The sequence below is a fragment of the Equus przewalskii genome, chromosome 29 (assembly GCF_037783145.1).
Source record: "Equus przewalskii isolate Varuska chromosome 29, EquPr2, whole genome shotgun sequence".
Classification (NCBI taxonomy): domain Eukaryota; kingdom Metazoa; phylum Chordata; class Mammalia; order Perissodactyla; family Equidae; genus Equus; species Equus przewalskii.
Window position 1 is genome coordinate 15,270,306 of NC_091859.1, and position 23,940 is coordinate 15,294,245.

General features: G+C 36.6%; 1 protein-coding gene across 2 annotated transcripts in view; it reads right to left on the minus strand.

Annotated features, from left to right (window-relative positions):
- The window catches only part of KITLG (KIT ligand), an 84,640-nt gene that overhangs the window by 12,991 nt on the left and 47,709 nt on the right, over window positions 1-23,940 (minus strand). The window contains exons 4-6 of one of the 2 annotated variants that reach the window (XM_070600583.1): window positions 11,901-12,071; window positions 9,297-9,456; window positions 8,490-8,573 (exon numbers count right to left, since the gene is read on the minus strand). In XM_070600583.1, the coding sequence (XP_070456684.1) occupies window positions 8,490-8,573; window positions 9,297-9,456; window positions 11,901-12,071 (415 nt within the window). The remainder of the gene's footprint in view (window positions 1-8,489; window positions 8,574-9,296; window positions 9,457-11,900; window positions 12,072-23,940) is intronic. The other variant, XM_070600584.1, reaches the window with a different exon arrangement.

Below are 23,940 nucleotides of genomic sequence, written 5' to 3' on the forward strand. Positions count from 1 at the left end.
GGTTTTGCTCTTATGCTGTGGTTGTTCCCAACTGTTTCCATAACGCACTCTTGATCTATCTCTGTTTAAAATATCTGAAATGCGGATTTTTCTGCTGAGTACTGTTTTGGGACAGCAATACAAGTCCACGTGGTCTCCAAAAGATAAACATCTTGAAGGAAGGAAATATCATGAAGAAGGAAAGAAAGCCCACAGACAGAAGATTTGACTTGCTTAATGTTGATACACGTGGAACACAGACTTGACATATTCCTGGGGAGAAAATGATTTATACTATAAAGCAAATCAAGCAGTAGCCAAGTATTAGGAGTCATGCCCTGGAGGTGCAAGCCAGCCTTTTCTGATAACATTGTTTTTCTCTCCCTGCAAGAGTTATAAGATGGGATTTGGTATAATTGAAGTGGTACTATTATTACAATAATATAGCTGTTTTAAGGGTCATATAAGATTACATGTGCTAGTCTTGGACTTAACTACTATTTATAAAAGTGTTTTCCTGAGAAAATAGGTTCAGAGTTATAGGCAATTCCTACCATTTTAGGAATTTTAATGTCACTATCTGGAAATAATTTGGCTGTTTGTTTGTATTCCTGTAACATGTTTGAATTCTCTTTGATGGCCAACCTGCTATAGTCCACACTGTCTCCTGGGAGTGTTGGTATATAATTTTGATAGATTTGACCAGGTAACCTCCCTGAGGGGCCCTAATCAATGTCTACAGAGAGAACAAAGGACGCTATTGGTATTTGGTCCCCAGACCCCAGTGGAACACTAATGAGCTGGGATGCTGCTGTGGAGAACTGCATTACTACCTATGTTTGGGCAGCCAGATGCCCTGGAATCCAGGCAGCCAAACACCCTGTTCTTCCTGTTCTGTCCCTGGAATAGCACCATTCAGACCAGAGGAAAGACCACGCCCACTAGCAAAGAGCAGAAGGCACTTTCTAGAGAGTGAGGTATTCTGAGATTCTTTACTCAAAATCCTTCTCAGGTAGGAGGATGGTCCCTAAGGGAGGTGCTCCAAACAGCCCCGGTAAGGAAGGCTCACCTCGCACTCCAGAGTACTGGGACTTTTTAACTACTTTGAAAGGTCCACCCTTAGGACTATGGCCCCAAACGAAGTCCTAGAGTCTGAATAGCCTCAGTAGCAGTTAGCTGCCTGTAGGAGATAGGGAGGGAGAGGCAAGGTAAAGACTGAGAGGATGAAGGGGACCACAGGAAGTGAGCTTCACTTCCTAGAGAGATCAATGTTACCTTGCTTTTGTTGTTATTTCTCATTAATGCAAATGGCTTAATAGCCAGGCCTTTGGTTGTCTCTGGTAATACTGCCATCCCTCTTGCAGGGAGGGAAAAATGATGTTATCAGAAGAGGCTGTTATTTCTTGTCTTGTTAATTATAGCCATTCTGATGGGCATGAGGTGGTATCTCATTGTAGGAAACAACCTAAGTGCCCATCAAGGGACAAATGGATAAAGAAGATGTGGTATATATTACAATGGAATACTACTCAGCTATAAAAAAGATGAAATCTTGCCATTTGTGACAACATGGATGGATCTTGAGGGTATTCTTCTACTTGAAATAAGTCAGAGAGAGAAAGTCAAATACCATATGATCTCACTCATAAGTAGAAGATAAAAACAACAACAACAAACAAACATACAGATACAGAGATTAGATTGATGTTATCAGAGGGGAGAAGGGGAGGGAGGATGGTGAGAGAGGTGACTGGGCACATGCGTATGCTGATAGACAGTAATCAGTCTTTGGGTGGTGAACTTGATATAGTCTACACAGAAACTGAAATATAATGATGTACACCTGAAATTTATATAATGTTATAAACCAATGTTACCTCCAATAAAAAGAAAAGAAAAAAAAAGAAAAGAATCCAAAACCTAGAAATAGCCTTACACGTAAAGATGACTATTGCTGTATTATCTGTAATGGTGAAAAAAAATTAAAATAAGTTAAATGTCACACAATGAGAAAATTATAATTTAATTTGTAATAAAGCCACTTGAAGTCAAAAAAAAAAAAAAAAAAGAAAAGAAAAGGCTGGCCTGCATCTCCAGGGCATGACTTCTGATATTGGCTACTGCTGCTATCCACCAAGGATCAATGAGATTTGAATTGTATGCCTCTAGGCCCATATAAAGGGCATTTGGGACCAAAGCCCAAGCCAGTAACAAAGCTTTGCTTTTATGTAAAGATTGCCCAAGAAACCCTGTGCAGTAGGGAGCTCATCTGGACAGGATTTAAGTAATCTCCAATTCATGCGTAGCTTTCCATATTAATTGTATCTCATTATTACAAAAACTGTCCACTGTCCAAAATTCGTGGGAACTGACTAGTTTGGTTTGACTTATAATACCCGACATCTGTACAAACATAGAAGACAAAAAACTGTGCTACAATTTTGCTGAACTCCTTTTTAGAGTGAGTCTGATTATTGGCACTATGGCTGTGAATGTGGATCTCTTGGTGCTTAGATAACATCTAATTCGGTACTCCTCCTTGATTCAGATTCAAAGCTCACAGTAGGCTTGCCCCAATTACTTCCGGACAGCCTTGGTGCATCTATGTGTGCTAATAATTAATGGTGAACATGTACTATGCATCAAACATGGCTCCAAGTACATGTGTGCTAACTCATAGAAACCCTATGAAAGAGACATTATCATCCTCCATTTGAGTGGGGAGTCCAGAGTTCCAGAGTCCAGCTCAAGGTCATGCAGCTAGCCAAGAGCTAGAGCTGGGATATAAGCCCAGGCAGTACGACTCAAACTATATTTCTTGAAGATGTGTAAGGTAATGTCAAAGTAAGGATTTACTTCCATATCATTTAATACTGCAAGGATCTCAACCTTAAACATTTTTTAAACATCCTTTTAGCTTAGTATGAAGGATATTATTACGATTACTTTGAAAACACAACTCCCTTTGGATAACTTGTATGCTTTTATATTGCAGCGTGATTTTCCCTTAAAAGCTACAGAGAGGACACTCACATTTCTGGACTACCCCTTAACATGCCCTGGTTCTCTGGCTAGTATGGCCACTTTTGGGGTATTATCCCTGAAAATAACATGCTTTCTTCAAATTTCCCAGATCCTACTCCCAAAAAAGTCTTACCTCTTTTATGCTACAATTAAAAAGATTTACATACTTCTATTATTATACACATTATAATATACATATGTTATAAAATACCATGAGTACTTTATGTCTGTTTCTCTTGTGAGAATGCAAGCTTCATAAGAGCTAGTCTTGTGCATGGGTATCTAGGCACCATATTCATGAGTGATATCATCTGAAAGCTGCTGATTACGCAAAGACCCACATATTTTACAGAAAGGAAGAAAAAAGAAAGCAAAACATAAAAGAGGGCTGCCCATTCATTTTGCAATTTAAAAAGTACCTTCAGACTCAGAGGCACAGGGCTGAATAGGAGTTTTACATTCAGTTTGTCTTTTACAGTAAGTAGAAAAAACTTTTGCTTCCAACCATGATGGGAGATTAGCCTTCCCAACCTAAATTATTATTATACTAGACAAATTACATGAGGCAACTTTTTTCAGACATTAGCCAACAGCAGCACAAGAGCATAATCCCTGAGAGAGGTCCAAGATTGCCTGTTTCCTGGCTAAGAGGCAGCTTCAGACTGAGGTATGAAGACAGAACCCAAGTAGGGCTTAGTAGTTTCACTGAGAGAAGGAACCAGAGACTGAAGTTCAGGGTCATTGATGTGACTGAAGTTTGTGAGGCCAAGTTATTTGCAGGAAAGAAGTTACGCAGAGAAGATCACCAGAAATCTCCAGAGGAGTTTCCTTAAGTCATTGGTCGAATACTAAGCTGTACATGTACAGGAAGAGACTTCAGAAAACCTGGGAATAAATAATGCTCTGGAAGCTACCACTTCAACAGAGACAGTAGCAGTCATACAGAGACAAAGGCATTCTGACAAGCAAGACTGGAGAGATTTTCTTGGCACTCAAGAGATACCTCAGAAATTCCATGCTATAGAAATAAGGCTACTCTCCCTCCTCCCTCTAAGAAAGCTTAAAAACAAGCCTGGGAAAGAGGATAAAGCCGATCTGTCAGTAACTGAACTGCTAGCACAACAAAATTCAAGTCTCTAAAGGAATGCTACAAAATCCAGATACTCAACAATTCAGTATCCATAATATCCAGCATATGTTAAAAAATTACTAGCATCTAAACGGAAATGTGACTCATGATCAAGGAGAAAAAAGTCAGTTAACAGAAACCAGCCCTGAGTGCCGGCCCCATAGCCGAGTGGTTAAGTTCACACACTCTGCTTCTGGGGCCCAGGGTTTCGCTGGTTTGGATCCTGGGTGCAGACATGGCACCGCTGGTCAAGTCATGCTGAGGCAGCATCCCACATGCCACAACTAGAAGGACCCACAACTAAAATATATAACTATATACTGGGGGGATTTGGGGAGAAAAAGCAGAAGAAAAAAAAAGAAAGATTGGCAACAGCTGTTAGCTCAGGTGCCAATCTTTAAAAAAAAAATAAAGAGAGGGGCCGGCCTGGTGGCACAGTGGTTAAGTTCGCACATTCTGCTTCTCAGCGGCCTGGGATTCACCAGTTCGAATCCCGGGTGCGGACATGGCACCGCTTGGCATGCCATGTTGTGGTAGTTGTCCCACATATAAAGTAGAGGAAGATGGGCACGGATGTGAGCTGAGGGCCAGGCTTCCTCAGCAAAAAAAAAGAGGAGGACTGGCAGTAGTTAGTTCAGGGCTAATCTTCATCAAAAAAAAAAAAAAAAAAGCCAACCCTGAGATGAGCTACATGTTGAAATTAGGAGACAAGAACTTTAGAGCAGCTATTATGACTATATCCAAGGGCCACAAAAAAAAATATTGTCATAATGAATACGCAGATGAAAAATCTCAGCAAAAAAATATAAAATATAAAAAGAATCAAACAAATTCTAGAACACAAAGTACAAACTTAGAAATGAAAAAATGTACTGGATCCAAACCCATAGAATATACCCCAGCAAGAGTGAATCCTATGTAAACTATGGACCTTGGGCAATTGTGATATGTCCATGAAGGTCCATCAATTTTAACAAAGGTAGCATTCTTGGTGGGGAATGTTGATAATGGGAGAGGCTATGCACATGAGGCATTGGGGCAGAGGATATGTGAGAAATCTCTGTGCCTTTCCTTCAATTTTTCTGTGAACCTTAAACAACTCTAAAAAAATAAAGTCTTAAAAAAATAAGCAAAAAAAATGTACTGGAAGAAAAATTCAGATGATTAGAGAAGGCAGAAGAAAGAATCAGGGAACTTGAAACAGATAAGTAGAAACCATTCATTTTGAAGAAGAGAGAGAAGTTGGGGGAAAAAAACTGCACAAAACCTCCTTAATCTGTGAGACAATATCAAACTGCCTAATATATGTCTCATTGATATATTTGTGATTATATATAAAATATGTGTGATTCCTCTCAGAAGAGGACAGAGAATGAAGAAAAAAGTATTTAAAAGCGCTATGGAGAAATTTTCCTCAAATTTTGGGGAAAACAAACTTACATATCTAAGAAGCTTGACAAACAACAACAAAGATAAATGCAAAGAAAACCACTCCCAGATCATCTTAGTTAAACTGCTAAACAGAAGAAAATTTTAAAAGGCAGAAGGAAACATGACCCAGTACATACGAGGAAAAACATAATATAAATGCCAGTTGCCTTTTTGTCAGAAACAACAGAAGCAGGAAGAAAATGGAGTGGTATCTTTAAAGGACTAAAAGAAAAAAATTCTGTTAACCCAGAATTCCAGATCTAGTAAAAACTACCTCAATACTGAAGACAAAATAAAGACATATTTCAATTAAAAGAAAAAAATGCGTTGTCTGCGATCTGAACTGCAACAAATACTAAAGAACATTCTGCAGCCTGAAAGGAATTAACACCAGATGGAAACCTGGGATTTACAAGGGGGAATTAAAAGTACAAGAAATAATAAATACGTGGATAAATATAAAAGACAATATATTTTTCTTCTTACTTTAAAAGACATATGATAGTTTAAAATAATTTTGAGACTGTATTGTGGGGTTCATAACCTATATAGATATACATGTCCACAAAGCACAAAAAATGGTTGTGGGTAAGTGGATCTACCCTGTTTCAAGGTTCTTATACTTTTTTATGAAGTGCTACAATATTAACCCTAAGTAAAATGTTACAAGTTAGGACATATATTGTAATTCCCAAAGCATTCATAAAATAATGCCAAGAGATGGTGTTGAAAAGCCAAGAGAATAATTAAAATAGAACACTAAAAAAATTAATCAAAAACAGGGCTAGAAAAAAAGAAGAGAGGATCAATAAACAAATGGGGGAAATAAGAAACAAATAACAAAATGATAGACCCACATTCAACCAAACCAATAATTGTATTAAATATAAATAGATATGACACTCTAAGTAAAAGTTAAAAAAAGACTAGATATAATAGCAAGGCTCAATTATATCATGTCTGCCAGAGATGTACTTTAAAAATAAATAGGTTGAGAATAAAAGGAAGGTAAAAGATAAACCACGAAAACAGTACGTCTAAGAAAGACCGACTATACTAATGTCAGACAAAATATACTTCAAGACAAAGAGCATTACCAGAGGTAATGAGGGATATTTCAGTAAGATATAAAGGTCAATTAATCAGGGAAGATATAACAATAATAAATGGACAAGCACCTAATAATAGAGCTTCAAAATATATGAAGCAAAAAACTCAGAACCAAAAGGGGAAAGGGCCAAATCTACAATCAAAAGGAACAATTTTTAGTTGCCCCTCTCTAAGTAATTGATTAAAACATTAGACAAAAAATATAATAAGGATATAGAAGATCTGAACAGTACCAATCACTTTGATCAAATTTGAGAATACTACACCTGATATTTGAATAATACACATAAAATAAGTTTCTATAAATTTCAAAAGATTACAGAGAATGTTCTCTGATAATAGAATTAATTTAGAAACCAATAACAATAAGACATCTAGAAAAACCAAATGTTTTTAGAACAACCCACTTTCACATTACCTATGTATCAAGGAAGAAATCATAAGGAAAATTAAAAAATGCTTTTAAGGAAATGATAATGGAAACACAACATACCAAAATGTGTGGGATGCAGCTAAACCTGCTTATAAGGAAATTTATGCCTTTAAGTGCTTATATTAGGAAAGAAGAATGGTTTGAAATCAATGACCTAATTTTTCCACCTTAAGAAGCTAGGACGTGTTGAGCAAATTAAATTCAAAGTAGAAGGAAGGAAATAATAAAGATAAGATTAGAAATCAATGAAATATAAACAGAGAATTGAAGAAGCCAAAAGTCGCTTCTTTGAAAAGATTAATAAAATCTGTAGTTAGTAGGAACGACCTTAATTGACTAACACGTATACAAAAACTTTTCAGATATGATGTGTCACTTAATTCAGAATTTTAGATTTTAGAAGGTCTATTTTGCAAATATTGTATATTCTATAGTATCCTCAGTGAGGTCTGGGTAGCACCCTGTAATCAAACACATTAATATGTCTGTAGTGAAACGTATCTATGTTCACTTTTAGAAGGATAAAGACTATAAATAGCCTCATCTCAGTTCAGGTCAGGTTTTGGTGGCACAAATTCCAAAACAAATTGGATTTTAGGGTTTTTTAAAAAAAAAATTGAATTATAGAATTGCATTTGTGGATCTGTACTAAATTGACTACTCCTTCTTACAGTTAGGTCTTCCACGTCCCTGAATATATGACAGTGCTCCATCACTAAGTCTTAAGGGATGATTTTCTTAGCTAAGACGACAGGATCATTTTTTCCTCCTACAGCTTCCATGAGACTAGAGGGTCAGAATATTTAGTAATTCCAATGACCTATACCTAAATTCGAAAAGAGGACATTAGATTTCTAGGAAACTGGGTTCTTGGCCAAAGAGGACAGAAATTTCAGGGAAAGAAGCATATTCTCCTCCAACATATAATTTTATAGTCAAGTAATAAAATCATCAAATCTCCAAACATATAATAGTAACTACTGATAAATACAAAACTGAAAATATCCTTGGAATTCTATACAATCAGCATTTTTACTTTCCATTTTAAAATTCCATTTTTCTCAGGCAAATTCCACACAAAATATATTTTAAGTTAACAATAAAAAAAGCTTAAATCATATCTCTAAAAGTAAGTTCATGCCTTATTTAAAATAATTTTAGCAGACAATTTATTAGCCCAGTTCTCTAAATATTATCTCAAGCCGTAGGGAAACCCAGTTTTATGAGGCTGATATTTAATTCTCAGGAAGACCATAAGAGGAAGAACAGTAACAGAACAGTATTAATAGTAATAATTGTAGAAATTTCCTTTAAAGCCCATGCAATACTCCTACAGATGCTAAGTGGAGCCATGCATGCAGTAAATCAGATATGTGTACTTACTATTACTGCTACTGCTGTCATTCCTAAGGGAGCTGGCTGCAACAGGGGGTAACATAAATGGTTTTGTGACACTGACTCTGGAATCTAAATAGAAAGCAATAACGTGTCAGTGTTGCGTGGCGATTTACATAAATTACAGAGTCCCCAAAAGGCCAAGTGCAATACCAGAGTACTTTCCAGGTACGCTTCCCAAATCTAGATTATTCAGATCCTATTTATTTTATACTGGGTCCTGCTGTTGTATCGTTATTAAGAAATTCACCACAATCACCTTATAGAACCAAGATTCATTGCTTCTGTCTGCTAATAAAAGTAAATAATGCAAATTTGTTGTTAACGGGCTGTCTTTTAAAAAAAGTAATGAAATTAAGATTTTGTATTATAGGGACCCAGTGGGGGAAAAAAGAGTCTCAATACAGAGTAACTGGTGAAGATCAGAATTCATGACTCAAGAATTACACCCTTAGTGAAAAGATTTGAGAAGAGGATATTAAGAAGACTGGAGGTGAAGAATAATTGTATATTACTAGAAAATATCAGATAAAAAAATGAGTGGCTATCTTATTTATTGTTTACTCACACACAATTCTTTAATTTGAAAATGATGAATATTGTTTTGGCTTGAAAACCAACAAATCTACAACCATTTATTTCTTTCACGCAATTGATATTTGCTTTTATTAGACATATACACATACATCTTTCTCTAGCTGTGCATATATTTGAGTCTGAGGCAGATTCTGATCTACACACGTAAGATTCAAGCTTGCCTGTTACATTTAAATTAGAAATGCTTATATGTCTTACCTTTTTCAGGACTTAATGTTGAAGACACCACACATTCACTAGTTTTAGATACCACCATCTCCAAGTCCTTGAAGGCATCGATGGATCTATTAAAAATTCTAAAGAATTCTTCAGGAGTAAATAGCCTGGATTCTTGGCTCTTATATGATTTTTTTACATTCTAGAAGAAGAAAAAACAGGATTATATTTTTCAAATAATCTACAGATTTAACTGATGCCAAGGTAATAGACTATAAATATGTCCTTGAAAGATTCAAGTAAAACTAACACTTTTAGACAACTCTTTTAAAACACATCATTCAAATTGGCACTGCAGGATAGTGATCCCATCCAGTTCAGTCTGGGCTCAACTTCAGAGAAAAGGATTGGGGTAGCGGTGGGGGTGAGTTAGGTGACTATAACACCAAAACAACAAATTAGAGACACTGTTCTTTAGAGATGCTCATTAAAATCATTATTCCTCATTAAAAAACATACCCCTCCATAACACATGCTCCAAATAGCCAAAAATTAAGAAGTCTGATGATACTAAATATTGGCACAGATATGGAGCAAAGGGAACCCATACATTAGTGGAATCATGTAAACTGGCACATCTGATATAATCTAGTAAAGTTGGACATGTGCCCATCCTGTGACTCAGAAATTCCACTCCGAGGTAAAGACCCTAGTGAAGTTCTTGCACATATGACCAGGAGACATATAAGAACGTTCTTAGTAACAGTGTTTATAAACCCTTACATCAATCAATAAGAGAGTGGTTTAATACATAGTGGTATATTGAATCAATGGGAAACTCTATATGCGCTAAATTAATTACAGCTATATGCATCAAAGTGGATAAATCTTACATACGTAATGCTGAGTGAAAGAAGCAAGTCACAAAAGATTAAAAAGAGTATGATTAATTTCTATGAAGTCCCAAAAAAAGCAAATCAAAGCTATACTTTAGGAATTCATAAATGTATGATTCTCTGTAAAGAAAAGCAGGTAATAATAAAAGTTAACACGTATGTAGCACTTACTATGTATTCCTCTAAGTGCTTTATATATATTAACTCGATTTCCAAAACAATTGAGAAATACCACCTGGTATGAATCTCCTGGGTTCCAGCCAAAGTGCCAAGATCAGTAAATGCACATTCTTCAGCATTTGGAATATTCTTCCTGAGACCACCATTTACTGAACACCTAACTCATCTTTCAAGCAACAAAGTGTATATTTCCTTCATGACACCTTGTCTGACATACCCTACTTTTTGTGACCTTTTTGTCATTGTTGTTATGTCAAATTGGCTCCAACTCCCGGTGACCCCATGAATGAGTCATGTCCATAATGTCCTGTCCTCAACAGCCCTACTCAACTTCCATAGATCCATGCCTATGGCTTCCTTTATGGACTCAATCCATCTCAGAGTTGGTCTTCCTCTTTTCCTGCTGCCTTCTACTTTTCCCAGCATTACTGTCTTTTCCAAAGAATCCTGCCTTCCCATGATGTGCCCACAGTAGGAACTCTACTTCTTATCAATGCTATTAGCACACTGTTTGAACTAATATGATATAAAAGAGATGTCAACTGTAAGATGTCATTGATTGTAATATACTTTCTGATTCATAAATTAGAAAGTAAAACAATAGAAGTGATAAAATACACTGATTAGAGGTTATTATCATGATAAGAATTCTGAGATTGGAGAACACAAATGGGACTGATGTTGAGTCTTAAACGATAAGTGGAATTTGGATGGGGAGGGAATATTTGAGTATTACAGTACAGAATCATGTTTAAAACCTTGGGTTTAAACTTCTAGAAGGTCTCTAGGCTAAACCTCAGCTTGTGAACTCAGTGTCAAAGCAGGTCTCCTGAGACCTATTCTATTATGGACATGGTGTTATAAAAACAAAAATAAAAGTATTTATTAACATTTATTTTGCCAGACGTGGTGCTAAAGCACTCATCATGAATCATCTAATATCAACTCTATGAGATGGATCCTGTATTGTCCCTATTTTAGGCATAAAGACAGTGAGAACAGAGGGGTTAAGTTCACAAAGCTAAGTAGTGACAGAGTCAGGATTTGAACTCCAATACCACCTCCTAATCTCTAGGGGTGCACTGCTGGCTTCTTCAATATGCTTAGAACCCAAAGCACTGCCATGCCCATATTCTGAGGTTGGTGACAACTAATGACTTGGAGATGTTAAAATGCATTTCTTTGCTGTGACATGATTATCATGGATAGGAGCTCAAGTATAAGTGTTCATTATGGACAATTTTCCATTTAAAGGTAACTAAACATTTGTAATCTAATAGAAAGGTTATGAGAACTTCATCCAGTTATAAAATAAAGTCAGGCCTGTTTTTATGTTGAAGTGTGAATACATTTTATTTGAATATTGACAACATATAAGTCAATGTACATTTCAACACTATGATATAACTAGAAACACCTATTTTCTGTAGCCATCTTAAAAAATTTTTTTAAATTAAAAGTTTATGAATTAAAAATCACACTAATGAAGACCCCTTCACCACCACCACTACTCAGCACAGGTTTTAGAGAAGAGTAATAAAAAGCCCAATCCCCATGAATGCAAGCTTACCTCAGATGAGTGTTCTTCCATGCACTCCACAAGATCATCCACTATTTTCACAAGTTTGTCTATGATAGAATAATTACTCAAGCCTTCAGAAATATTTGAAAACTTCTCCAAGAGATCAGTCAAGCTGACTGACAAGTGTTGCACCATCTCGCTTATCCAACAATGACTAGGCTGCAAGAAATTGAAAGAAAAGTAGATAAAGCATCTATTTTAAGTACAGTAAACTCAGAGCACCCTTCAAAGCCATCAATGTTTCAGTCATTGAGTGCTGGACAAAGGATTTTCTTATATCAGAATAGGTCAGTTCTTGTGTTTTGCTTAAGTCAGATTTACAAATGCATAAAGATCAGAGGAAAGTGTTGATGGTAAAGATTTTGCTTTTCCATGGAAGTAAATTAAGGCAAGACAGATCCAATTCTTAGCCTTGACAAGGTTCAGATGTTAATGGAATTTAATTCTATTGAAGAATATTTATTGTTTACTCTGTTCTTAAACGAGCTTTAGGCATGGAGGGAATTACAAAAAATATTATGGGAGAGAGTCCTAGCCCTCGAAGAACTTCCAGTCTTTTGGTGAACTGAAATATGAAACAATGAATTAATAGCTTATTTTTCTAAAATGCTTGATAGATTTCAAGGCTTCTTCAAGGATGAATTTAATGTGGGTGTTAAAAAAAAAAAAAACCTGGCAGGAATGTAGTCTGAGAGAGAAGCACTTTTGCCTTAGTGGCAGGACCACCTACATAATTTGTGGGGTCAAGGGCAAAATGAAAATGTAGTTATTGTTCAAAATACAATTGAGATGGTGACCACCATTTCAAGATGGTGACAGCAGAGTATTGAACCAAGCATGGGGCTCTGTCCAGGGAGCCAGTTCTGCCCACTGAGCTAGAAGCTCAAGCCTTGGAGTCCTTGGCATAACTGAGTTTAATTCAGCTGAGAGACTCCAGGCAAGCTACATAAATTCTCTGAACTTCACTTTGCCTGTCTACAGTTTGGGAATAATGGAACAAGATAGTTGTGAGGAGATAATATATATAATTTGAATGTAAGTTTCATGAGGGCAGAATCTTTATAAAATATTATTCCCTACAGTGACCCTTGTGCCTAGAACAGTGTCTGGCATATGGGAGTTGCTCAGAAACTATTTGCTGAACTAATGCATGAATAAATAAAAAGTGAATGAATGAGAAGTCTCTGTCAGGGGATCTATACTTTCTGTAAAGGGTTAGATAGCAAATATTTTAGGCTTTGTATGCCAAAAGGCAAAAATCAAGGATATTATGTAGGTATGTTTATATAAGAGAAAATAAATTTCCATAAAATTTTATTATAGAATTAAAAATGTAATAATAATTGAATATATATTCTTTTGCATAATAATGAATTTAATTTCTTTTGCAACACAGGTCTATCAACAAGAAGAATGAAATTCTTTATTTTGGGCCAATTTCACTTAGCTGGGATTCAAAGTCAGCATTCTCTATCATCAAGCAGATTCAAATGGTCATTTGTAAACACCAATCTCAGCTAGCTGGCCACACAAAATCAGACAGTGGACTGGATCTAGCCTATGGAGTATAGTTTGCTGACCCCTGCTATAAATGGCTGTGGATCAATAAAGGTTTAGATTATTAGGAAAAACTTCTCGGCATATTAGAAAGGATTTTAATTTTTTGAAGAAGAAGATTAACCTTGAGATAATATCTGCCACCAATCCTCTTTTTGCTGAGGAAGATTGGCCCTGAGCTAACATCCATGGCCATCTTCCTCTACTTTATATGTGGGACACCTGCCACAGCATGGCTTAATAAGGGGAATGTAGGTCCACACCGAGGATCCGAACCAGCAGCTTGGGCTGCTGAAGCAAAGCACGTGATCTTAACCACTACCCCACTGGGCCAGCCCCAGGATTTTAATATTTTTAAAATAAATATGACATTACTCAAAATACAATAGTTGGTCATAAGTTCACATACTTCATATATTTTAACATTATCTTTTATAAAGATCTTTAAAGTAAAGGCTCTGATTTATTTTTTTAACTCTGCTGAAGTGTTACAGTGAGAAAAATAAGACAATTATTAAGGATAACTCAAATTGACTTGGCTTATTAAGATACTAAATAATTTAATATAACTCCTATTGTAATAAATATCTTGTAATCATAGAGAGTAGCAGATGCTATGTAAAACAAATCAAACCACTAAACTTTCTCTACTTACCAAGAGAATATCTCTGTGGGGGAAGGTCAAGCAACTTATTTATTCTAAATTATACAAGTAGGCCATTTTATATTCATTTAAGAGAACAGTCTTAATTAATATAATATAGCCAAAAAAAGAAACTGGTTTATCTACAAATAGGTAAGCCCTAATTCCTGGAAGCATTAAATGGCATTCTAAACTTTTAGCATTGTTGGCTCTGACTTCAGATAAGTAGAATAAACAAGTCTCCAAATGGGAATTAGTTCAAATAGGTCATTTCATTTAACTCATCAACCAAGTTCTCAAAGACGGTGTGTTTCCAAAGTATGTTCAGAATGCATTCTTTGCTATGTCAAATCAACGCTTATCTCAAGCACATGCAAGTTCATATTTGTATCATTAACAAGTCTGTTGTCAAGCTGTCAGTCTCTCCTTTGCGGCTGAAATGTTCTCCAAGTTTCACTCCATTTAGGGAGGGTCAATTCCCTTTAGACAGTCAGCCCTATCAGCAAGAGGCAGATTTCCTAGAATATGGGATACAGCACATACTGGAAATATAGTTTGAATGGTATTTATATGGAACAGCCTTCATCAATTAGTTCATTCTGTTGTAATTGAGCAAATTCTTCTCGTCACAATTAGCCGCATACTAATGTATACAAACTGTCCTTGCTCCACTTTGTGAATATGCTTGCCTATTCTCTCGGATCTTCAGACATGTAGGAACCAAAATCAAATGCCCTTGTTTTGAACTAAGGTACTCCTTTTGTTTCTGTAGTCTTTGACTTAAATGAACAGGTTCCTTTTTTTTTTTTTCTGTTTTGCTTTTTTATGGTTAAAGTAGAAAAGATGTGCTTATATGTTTCTTATTTTTAAACTGGGGAACTCTAGGGTGCTTAGTGCCACTTCTGTTTATCTCTCTCTTCAACTGAAGTCTATGTTTACATTCTTTAGTCAAGTTCTCATTTAGCCATAATTGTGCCCTCACCGCCACCCACCCTCTGTTTTCACATACCTCATCAACTGTCCAAGTAGTCAACTTTTTCTACAAAATTTTCAACGTAACCCTGTAATTTCTTACACAATCTAATTGTAGCCCAATAACTTCCCTTTTAAAGTTCTCAATTTGTTGATATGAACTTCTGGTCTACACTGCTGAAAAATATATTTCTAAAAGTCCTATAATTGTATTTCCTTCTTCACTTTTGCCATAATTTCTTTGGAAAAGACTGTATAATAAATTCAAAGTTCTATCTTTTCATTAATCTGTTTAAATAGTTATATTTTATGCTTTTATGTTTCTTGGATTTATTAAAGATAAAACTGAGGTAAACAAATAATATTAAATATCACCCAGTTTTGACTTGGCTGCCTGCACGAGAGGGAACCAGTTTTGACTAGAATATTAAACAGTTTTGCATTTTCTTTTTAATTAAATACAGTCAATGATTTGCAAAGAGAACAAAACACGTGAACTAAACATTTCATTTACGAGATGATAGGAGGTCGTTGTTTTTCAACTCTTCCAAGATTATGATTGGGAAATGGCTGATTAAGTGTTGTGACACTCAAAAATGTAATTTTTTCCTTTGCCTTAATAACAGGCTTTACCGTCACTATTTCTTATCTTTCAGAGACCATTTTAAACTTAAATAGATCTATATAAATATTAATTCACAACATTCATTAGAAGAATATAAAATATATTAAATATTCTCTATTTCACTAGTAGAAGAATGTGAAGCACTAGGAAAATTGACAAATTCACACAGGATATCAAAGAGGTGATGTAAAGAATAACTTTCACATTCCTGTAGTACATGTAATTCAATGTTTATTCACTACTATACATTCAAAAAGATATAAGTGGGCCTCCAGTATCTGTGAGTTCTGCAACCCTGGATTCAACTAACTACAGATTGAAAGGCCTATGATGGTTGCGTCTGTACTGAACATGCGCAGACTTTTTTTTCTTGTCATTCCCTAAACAATATAGTATAACAACTATTAACACAGTATTTACATTGCATTAGGTATTATAAGTAATCTAGACATGACAAAGTATATGAGAGGATGTGCACATACTACGCCATTTTACAGGAGGGACTTGAGCATCCATGGATCCTGCCTGGTACCCACAGGGCAGCTAGAAACAATTCCCCGTGGATAAGGAGGGATGACCGTATAGTTCTTGCTTTGAAAGGAAAAACTTGTCTGGATTTTCCTTAACTTCATACTCTCAATTTCTTTCTTTCTTTCCTGTTAGCTTCTTTCTTACATTCTCTGGGTTTATTACAGAAGCTTTAACTAAGACTACTGGAACAACATATGCTTTCTATTTCTATGTATTTATAACATGTATCATTCTAGAATGCTAACTGAATCAATGCTGCATCAATATCCTTGACGTACTAGCACGCCACTATCACTGAAGGTTTGGTTAAAAACTGTGAACTTCCTTAGAGATTTCAAAGTCCTATGAGCACCAAATTAGTGATTTAACTAAAGGACTAAATAAAAAATATAAAAACTAATATAATTAAAAGTATTCTAAACATAGCTAGAAACATGACTATTTCTGAAAACCAACAATGAAAATACCCATGCACATTCTAAGACTACTCATAAACTTAAAATAGATGATATGTGAATTTCACAAGATGTATGATATAACGCTTCTGCAGTCTGAGAACTGGTAAATTTGAAACCCTGGCTGAAATAAATTGTCTGCTTTAAAAACATTCTGGGGACTTGCTAAGTCTGGCCTGCTTTCTCCTCTCCGCTCCCTGCTTCATTCAAGAAACTGTTCTGGTTTGTTAGCTGAAAGAATTTGACACATTATTCTGCATTTGTCTTAGATGCAGAGAGAATCTCTAAGAGCAGTCACCATAAGCTTTATGAATTTAGAAGGTAAAAGTGGACAAAAATCAAACATTTCTTCACGGAGGCACTTGGCATTGCTCTCCATCTGGTAGCTATTCATATAGAGACACCTGTGCGCTTCCTTAGGGCGCCTAAGGTAGGGATCTACCCTGTGAGGGAGTTGTTTACAAAGGAGCTCAGGTGAAACACCCATTGGAGATTCTGGGGGAGAGAAGCCCTGGCTCATAAACTCTGAGGCCTCTGAGGACTATTCACATGGATTATTCACCCAGCCTTGTAATGCAACTAATCTAATTACTAGCATGACCGCCCAGTTTGATTATTTTTGTTTCGTTTTATTTAGCATGCGTCAATCCTCGGTCTTGCCTTGCCGAATGCCCAGGGCACAAGGCATTCCTTTCTTGTGCTTCCAGCATTTACCTCCTGGCTGAGCAATCAAAAGAATCTAGAGCCATGCCATTAGAATCACAATAGTTTAGATATGGAAAGAATATTGAAGACTGTCTGGTCCAGTCTCACGAATTTCATACATGGGAGAGAGCAGTGAAGTGGTTTGTCCAAGGTCACACAACAAATTTAAACCAGAAACACAAGAAACCAAGACTCCCCCACACTGACCTAGTTCTTGCACCAGTGAGTACAGTCAAAGCACATGCAGCTGAAGTATTTTTTCTGCCAGGTTCACCATGACTCTTGTGGTCTCACATCTGGCCCAGGCACGCTGGTTCTCAGGCTCAATTAAGAGATTTCTTGGGAATGGAAATGACTCTTTCTGCCTCATTGCAATGAGTCCAGAGTTATAGTGATGAAAGCAAATTTCTCAGAGCAATCGTCACCACCAAAGAGCAAATGCCAATTGCCATTAGTGGACTCTCTTTACTTCCTTCTGGTTTTTACCATCAGGACTCGAATCAAATGCCCCTGCCGCTCTCAAACATTCCACGGCAGGCAAATGTACAACATTCCTATAAAAGTACTTTGCAAAATAGTGTGTGCTCACATTACTAGTATAGTCTCCAAAGCTTAACTCCTTGTTGGATGAGCTGGGTTTTCTCATGATTTATTTTAGTCCTTTCCCTAAACAATTAATTTGGGTCTTTGGTGTCCACTTTAGGCATCTAACTTTGCATTTTCTTGTTTGTGTTAAAGTGATGTAGAAACCTCAATCTGATTAAGATGGTAATCAGCCCAAACACTGTAAATATGTGTTCTTTCCCAGGGCCTATAAATGGCCCCTGAGCCAGACACAAAATAGCAGAGTGATGGAGGAACAGTGTGGGGAGATGAGGGTAGCAAAGATGAACCAGAGGCTCAGTTTCCACTCCCAGCTCTGTCAACATGCATTGTGATTTTAGGCAAGTCACCTAATCTATTCACAGTCTCCGTTTCTCTATCCTCAAAATAAAGTGGTCTGTCCAATCTGTGCTAGCCAACATGGGGGCCATTAGCCACCTGTGGCTACTTATCCTTCAAAAGGTGGCTAGTGTGACTGAGGCACTAAAATTTTAATTTTAATTAACTTTAACTTGGTTAAATTTAAAAATCAATACTTAACTTGGTGACTGGAAAACTTCTAAGTGTATTTGGAAAAGCTTAGGTATGAAAATCTGCATTTTCAATAGTCAATTTTATGAAAACCGAATATGGAGTAAATATTTCCAATGAAAATTTACCATCCAAACTGGAATGTGGTGTAGGTATGAAATACACCGTGGATTTTGATATGAAAAATAAGGTAGAATATTCCAATCATAACTTTATATTGATTATAAAGTGAAATGATATTTTGGATATATTGGACTAAATAAAATTAATTTAACTTAACCTGTTCCTTTTTACTTTTTTTTTTGTGGCTACTGGACATTTTTTAAGATTACACATGTGGCTTCCATTATATTTCTATCAGACAGTAATGGTCTAGATCTTCTGAACAGTGTCTTAATATATTCACTTAATTATTAAGATAGGCCCTGTAGTTTCAGTACACAAAAAAGCCATTTAATGATAGTATTTAAAGTTATATTTTAATCATTTAACATTTTATATTCACTCCTTTCAAATAAATACTTTCTTATTATATGGGAGGTAGAAATAAGATAAGCACAATGTCTATCTGGCTGACTTCTATTTCTACAGGAAGTACCCCAAATCATAGGGGTCAACCCTCAGGATCCATACTTACAACTGGTGAACTTGCCCTGTGGCCATAGCTGATTGGACAATGGTAGACCCCTGAGCCAGACAGGCCAATCAGAAAGTCCCTCCTCAAAATTGGCAGTGGTGATAGGAACTGACAATCAGTCTCTGAGGAGGGTCTAAACTATAATATGTAAATTTGGAAGCTCTGAGGCAGTTAACATTCCACCAGGTGACTGGAAAAGAGGAGAAAAATTCTGTGCAGATAGAACAGAATGAGGCAGAGATTCAGAGATGGGGAAAGGAAAACCCATCATCTTCCCAGTCCTGGTTGGAGTCCCTTCATGAGGGCTGGCCGCATCCTTGCCCTTGACTGGAATGCTGTTCTTAGATATCCTTATTATAATGGGACTTTTATTTGTTTGTTTGTTAAGCTTGAGTTCATTACTGTTAGTGAGATGCAATGTCTTGTGGTTAAACAAACAAGATGGGCTCCTTCGAGGTTTGGAAATTAGACCTTTTTTGCCAATAGTTAAACGTTTACTGGTAAGTAGTTTTTGAGTAGCTACTACCTGCTCGAACGGTGAGGAAATACAAAAGAGTGAAAGATTTGATCCTTAATCTTTAGATAAATAAAATACAATACAGAGAGAAAACATAACAACAAAATAATGATGAACTCTGACAATTACTGAATGTATACTGTAACTTGGACTTTCCATATTTTAATTATTTCTCACAAAAATACTTTGAGACAAATACGTAACACACACAATTTTCAACAGCTACATAAGCAATATCAGGTACCCAAAACGAATACTTTCAGGATAAAGTCTATAGAAATTCAGAGATAATGATAAAGGTAAGGCCCACAGGACAGATACCATGTCAGTGTTGCTGACCACTGCGTCCCTAGCGCCAAACAAAAACACAGGGTAGGGGTGATGTCAATTTTTACTGGCCAAACGATACAGGGAAGAGAGAGCATGGTCTGAAACAGTAGAAAACGGCCTTGTGAGAAAGAGGGATCTTAGGCTGACCTTGGAGGAGATGATCACTAAGATGTTTTCAGTCGCAAGATATTTCATGATTCTGTGGGTAGAATTTGGATGAGTGGACAGGAGAGGAAAGGGCATGCCTGGCAAAGAGAAGTAGCACTAAGCAAAGGCTTGGAGTTGAGAATAAGCACGATGATGTGAGGAGGCAGAGATGCATTTGGCTGGGGTGGCGAGTTGTGTTGGGGAATAATGGGTATTAAGATGAGGTGGTTAGGGTGGGGCAAGATTCTTGAGAGTCATGAACATCAGATTCAGGAATTGGCTTGCAGCCTTCAGTCATCAGGAACAATGAGAAAGTTATGAGTATGGAAATGACTCAAAAGGAGTGTAACAGAAGGCTCAAGGAAACCATGATTCCTCAAAATTGCATAACACTCTTACACCTTTTCTCTCCCGTCCACTCATCCAAATTCTACCCACAGAATCCTGCAATATCTTGTGGCTAAAAGCATCTTAGTAGTTATCTCCTCCAGGGTCAGCGTAAGATCCCTCTTTCTCACAAGGCCATTTTCTACTGTTCTATTTTTTATAAAATGCACTTGTATCCAAGAGAACATAAGAACGTAGAGGTGCACAGATATTGTGTGAGGAGACCCAGGAATTCACCTCATCAGAATAATCTTGTGGATTCTCAGGGAAATTACAAGTGAAAAATATGTTGGAAAACTTTTCTCCTTCTCTGCTTTCACTCCTTTTCCTTCACTTTCTCTCAGCAGATAATTCCTTAAGTGCCTATCCTCCATTAGGCACTGAGGATATGACAGAGCAAAAATATACAATTCCTGTGCTCATGAAGTTTGCAGATAAATGGGAGATTATTAAATAATCCCACAAATAGTGAAAAACTGTTACACTGAGGAGTGCTATGAAAAGAGTTTCTAATAGGAGAATTTGGCTTCACCAAGGAGGAGCGAGAAGGCTTCCTTAAAGAAATGAAATTGGAACTCAAAGAGTCAGGAGTTCCCTAAACAAAAGGACCCACCAGGACTTCAGGTAAGAGAAAGCCAGGTGCAGAGGAAGAGCGGCAACAGGAGGAGGGGCTGAAAAAGGATTTGGAAAGGTGCCAGGTCACAAGAGCCTTGGGGGACCTTGTTTAAGGAGTGCCTGTTCCTGTTTCCTAAGATCAACAAGCAGCCATTCAAAGAATACGAAGGAGGGGTGAAAGAGCAGGTGTATTTAATTTTTTTTTAAAAATCACTCTGCCTACTCAAGAAGAATCAAAACCTCAAATGATAAATCCTGGGATGGCAAGGGAGATGGGAAAAGCCCAGAAGCAGCAGGGCCAGGCAAAAAAGAGGAGAATACCTGAGTAAAGAAATTGTACATACCCCAGGAAGGCAGCTACAGAGAGAAGACGGCTGGGGGGCTTATCGTTAGAGTGACATTACATATAGCCAAAACTTCCATGTTTGAACTTGCCCTTAAAAAACAACTGAATTAAAACTGACATGACAGTAAAGACTGGTTCAGGTAAGAATCATCAATATATGCTAAATCTATAGGAGAAAATTTGATGAGGAGCTAGATGTTTATATGGTCTTAAAGATTGCTTATTAATTGATTATTAGTTGCTAGTGAGTAAATACACAGAAATAGTGGAACTTCATAACTAGGTGATCAAAACAAATAGCACCATGAGGGGAAGATAGACTTTGTGTGTCTCTGGATGGGATAATGTGAGGACACATCATCACTTATGTAATACCTTGGCTTGGAATGCATAATCTGAACACAATTATTAAGAAATGTCAAAGGGAAACATTTTTATTCAAAAATTTCAACATCACAAAGACAAAAGAAGGCTGAGGAACTCTTCAAGTAGACTAAAGACACATGATGTATTAGTTTCCACGAACTTAGTGGCTTAAAACAGTACAAATTTATTATTTTATAGTTCTTGAGGTCAGAAGTCCAAAATAGGTCTTACTAGGCCCAAATCAAGGTGTTTTATGGGGCTGTTTCTTCTAGAGGTTCTGCAGGAGAATCCCTTTCCTTGGCCTTTTCCAGCTTTTAGAGGCTGCCTGCATTCCTTGGCTTGTGGCCCCTTCCTCCATCTCCAAAGCCAGCAGTGTAACATCTTCAAATCACTCACGCTGGCTCTGATACTCCTGGCCCCTCTCTTATAAGGATTCACATGATTAGATTGGACCCACCTAGATAATCCAGGATAATCTCCCCATTTAAAATTCTTAACTTAATTATATTTGCAAAAGCCCTTTTGCCATGTAAGGTAAGATATTCACAGCATGAGACATCTTTAGGGAGCCATTACTCTGCCTATCACACATTACATCAAAATGCAAATCAAGATCCTAGATTGGATCTTGTGCTGGAGGAAAAGAAAGGCTAAAAAAAAAAAGATAAAATTGAAATACAGCCAATAGACTGAAGTATTTTAGTTACTACTAAATTTACTGAAGCTGACAACCATACTGTGGTTACATAAGAGAAAATCCTTTACTTAGGAAATACACACTGAAGTATTTAGGGGTAAACAGCCATTACGTATGTGACTTAACAGGTTTAGAAAAATAATAAAGCACATATGTGCACACAAAGTAAGCATTTAGTAAAGTAAATAAGGCAAAATGTTAAAAGTAGATGAATCTGGATTAAAGGGTATAAGGGTGTTCTTTGACTACTCTTACAACTTTTCTGTAAATGTGAAATTATTTCCAAATAAAAAGTTAAAAGAAAACTGATGAATAGATCATTTATTTTAATTAAAAATTGGTGAAGAATTTCTTACTCAAAACCATAAGCAATTCATAGTTTATATCATTTTGTAGACATGAGAATGACTTCAGATGTGTGGCACAAATTCAGCAACTCAATTTTTGTTCTCTCTACAATGCTAGTAAATGGAGAGGATCAGAAATGTTAAGGATTTTGAAGGTTAGGGACTTAAAGCAAATCCTAATGGTCTGGAAATATTATAGTTTTGAAGAGTTTAAAATAGAATTGGTTATTATCATTGGATTTAAATAGCAACTGTTTGATCACACCCTGCTATTTATTTGTGAGAGAGAATCTGCTAGGTAATTTTCTAAGGCCCTTAGAAAAGCAGCCTCTCCTTTTCAGGAGTATTTAGCTGATTTTTAAAACAAAAGCAAAAAATAAAGTGCATTCTATTTTAGAGCTTTCTTCCACCTAGTGCCTCAGGCAGAATTTTATTGCTTTGGCCCCAGAGAATCTTTTTGGTGCCTGACTACCACTCCACCCTTTATTGTTTAAAGACAAAAGATAAGGCAGCTGGGACTCTGACCTCTAACAAATAATCAGGGGCCTCTCCACTGGGAAACTCCTCTCGTCTTGGCAGAAACTAACATTTTAAAATGAAGGTAAAACAAAGCAAAAGATCCCCGTTTCTGCCCAAAGCCCTGTGCACGGGTTGTTTTTCCTGCCAACTGTGGGAGCCAAGAACAGAGTTTCTCCTGTTGTGCCAGGATGGTGTGCCAAGATCAAATAATAGTGGACTTTTCTCAATTATAGAAACAAGAAAAAAATACGTGGCACTGAATCAGATTTATTTTTACAAGTTTGGCTCTTGCTATTACCAGCCCATACTGAAATCTATGATTTTGCACAATCTAAGATTACACCAGCACAAAATAATCTGTTTCATTATTTTCAGTTTAACACTTGTTGTTTTTCAAAGAGCTGCATGATTTCTTTGAGCAATCAGAGGCCTAAATGCTTCTACAGGGTGAGCAGGGTGTGTCTTTATTACTTACCTGCTTCACTTAGAATACTTTCC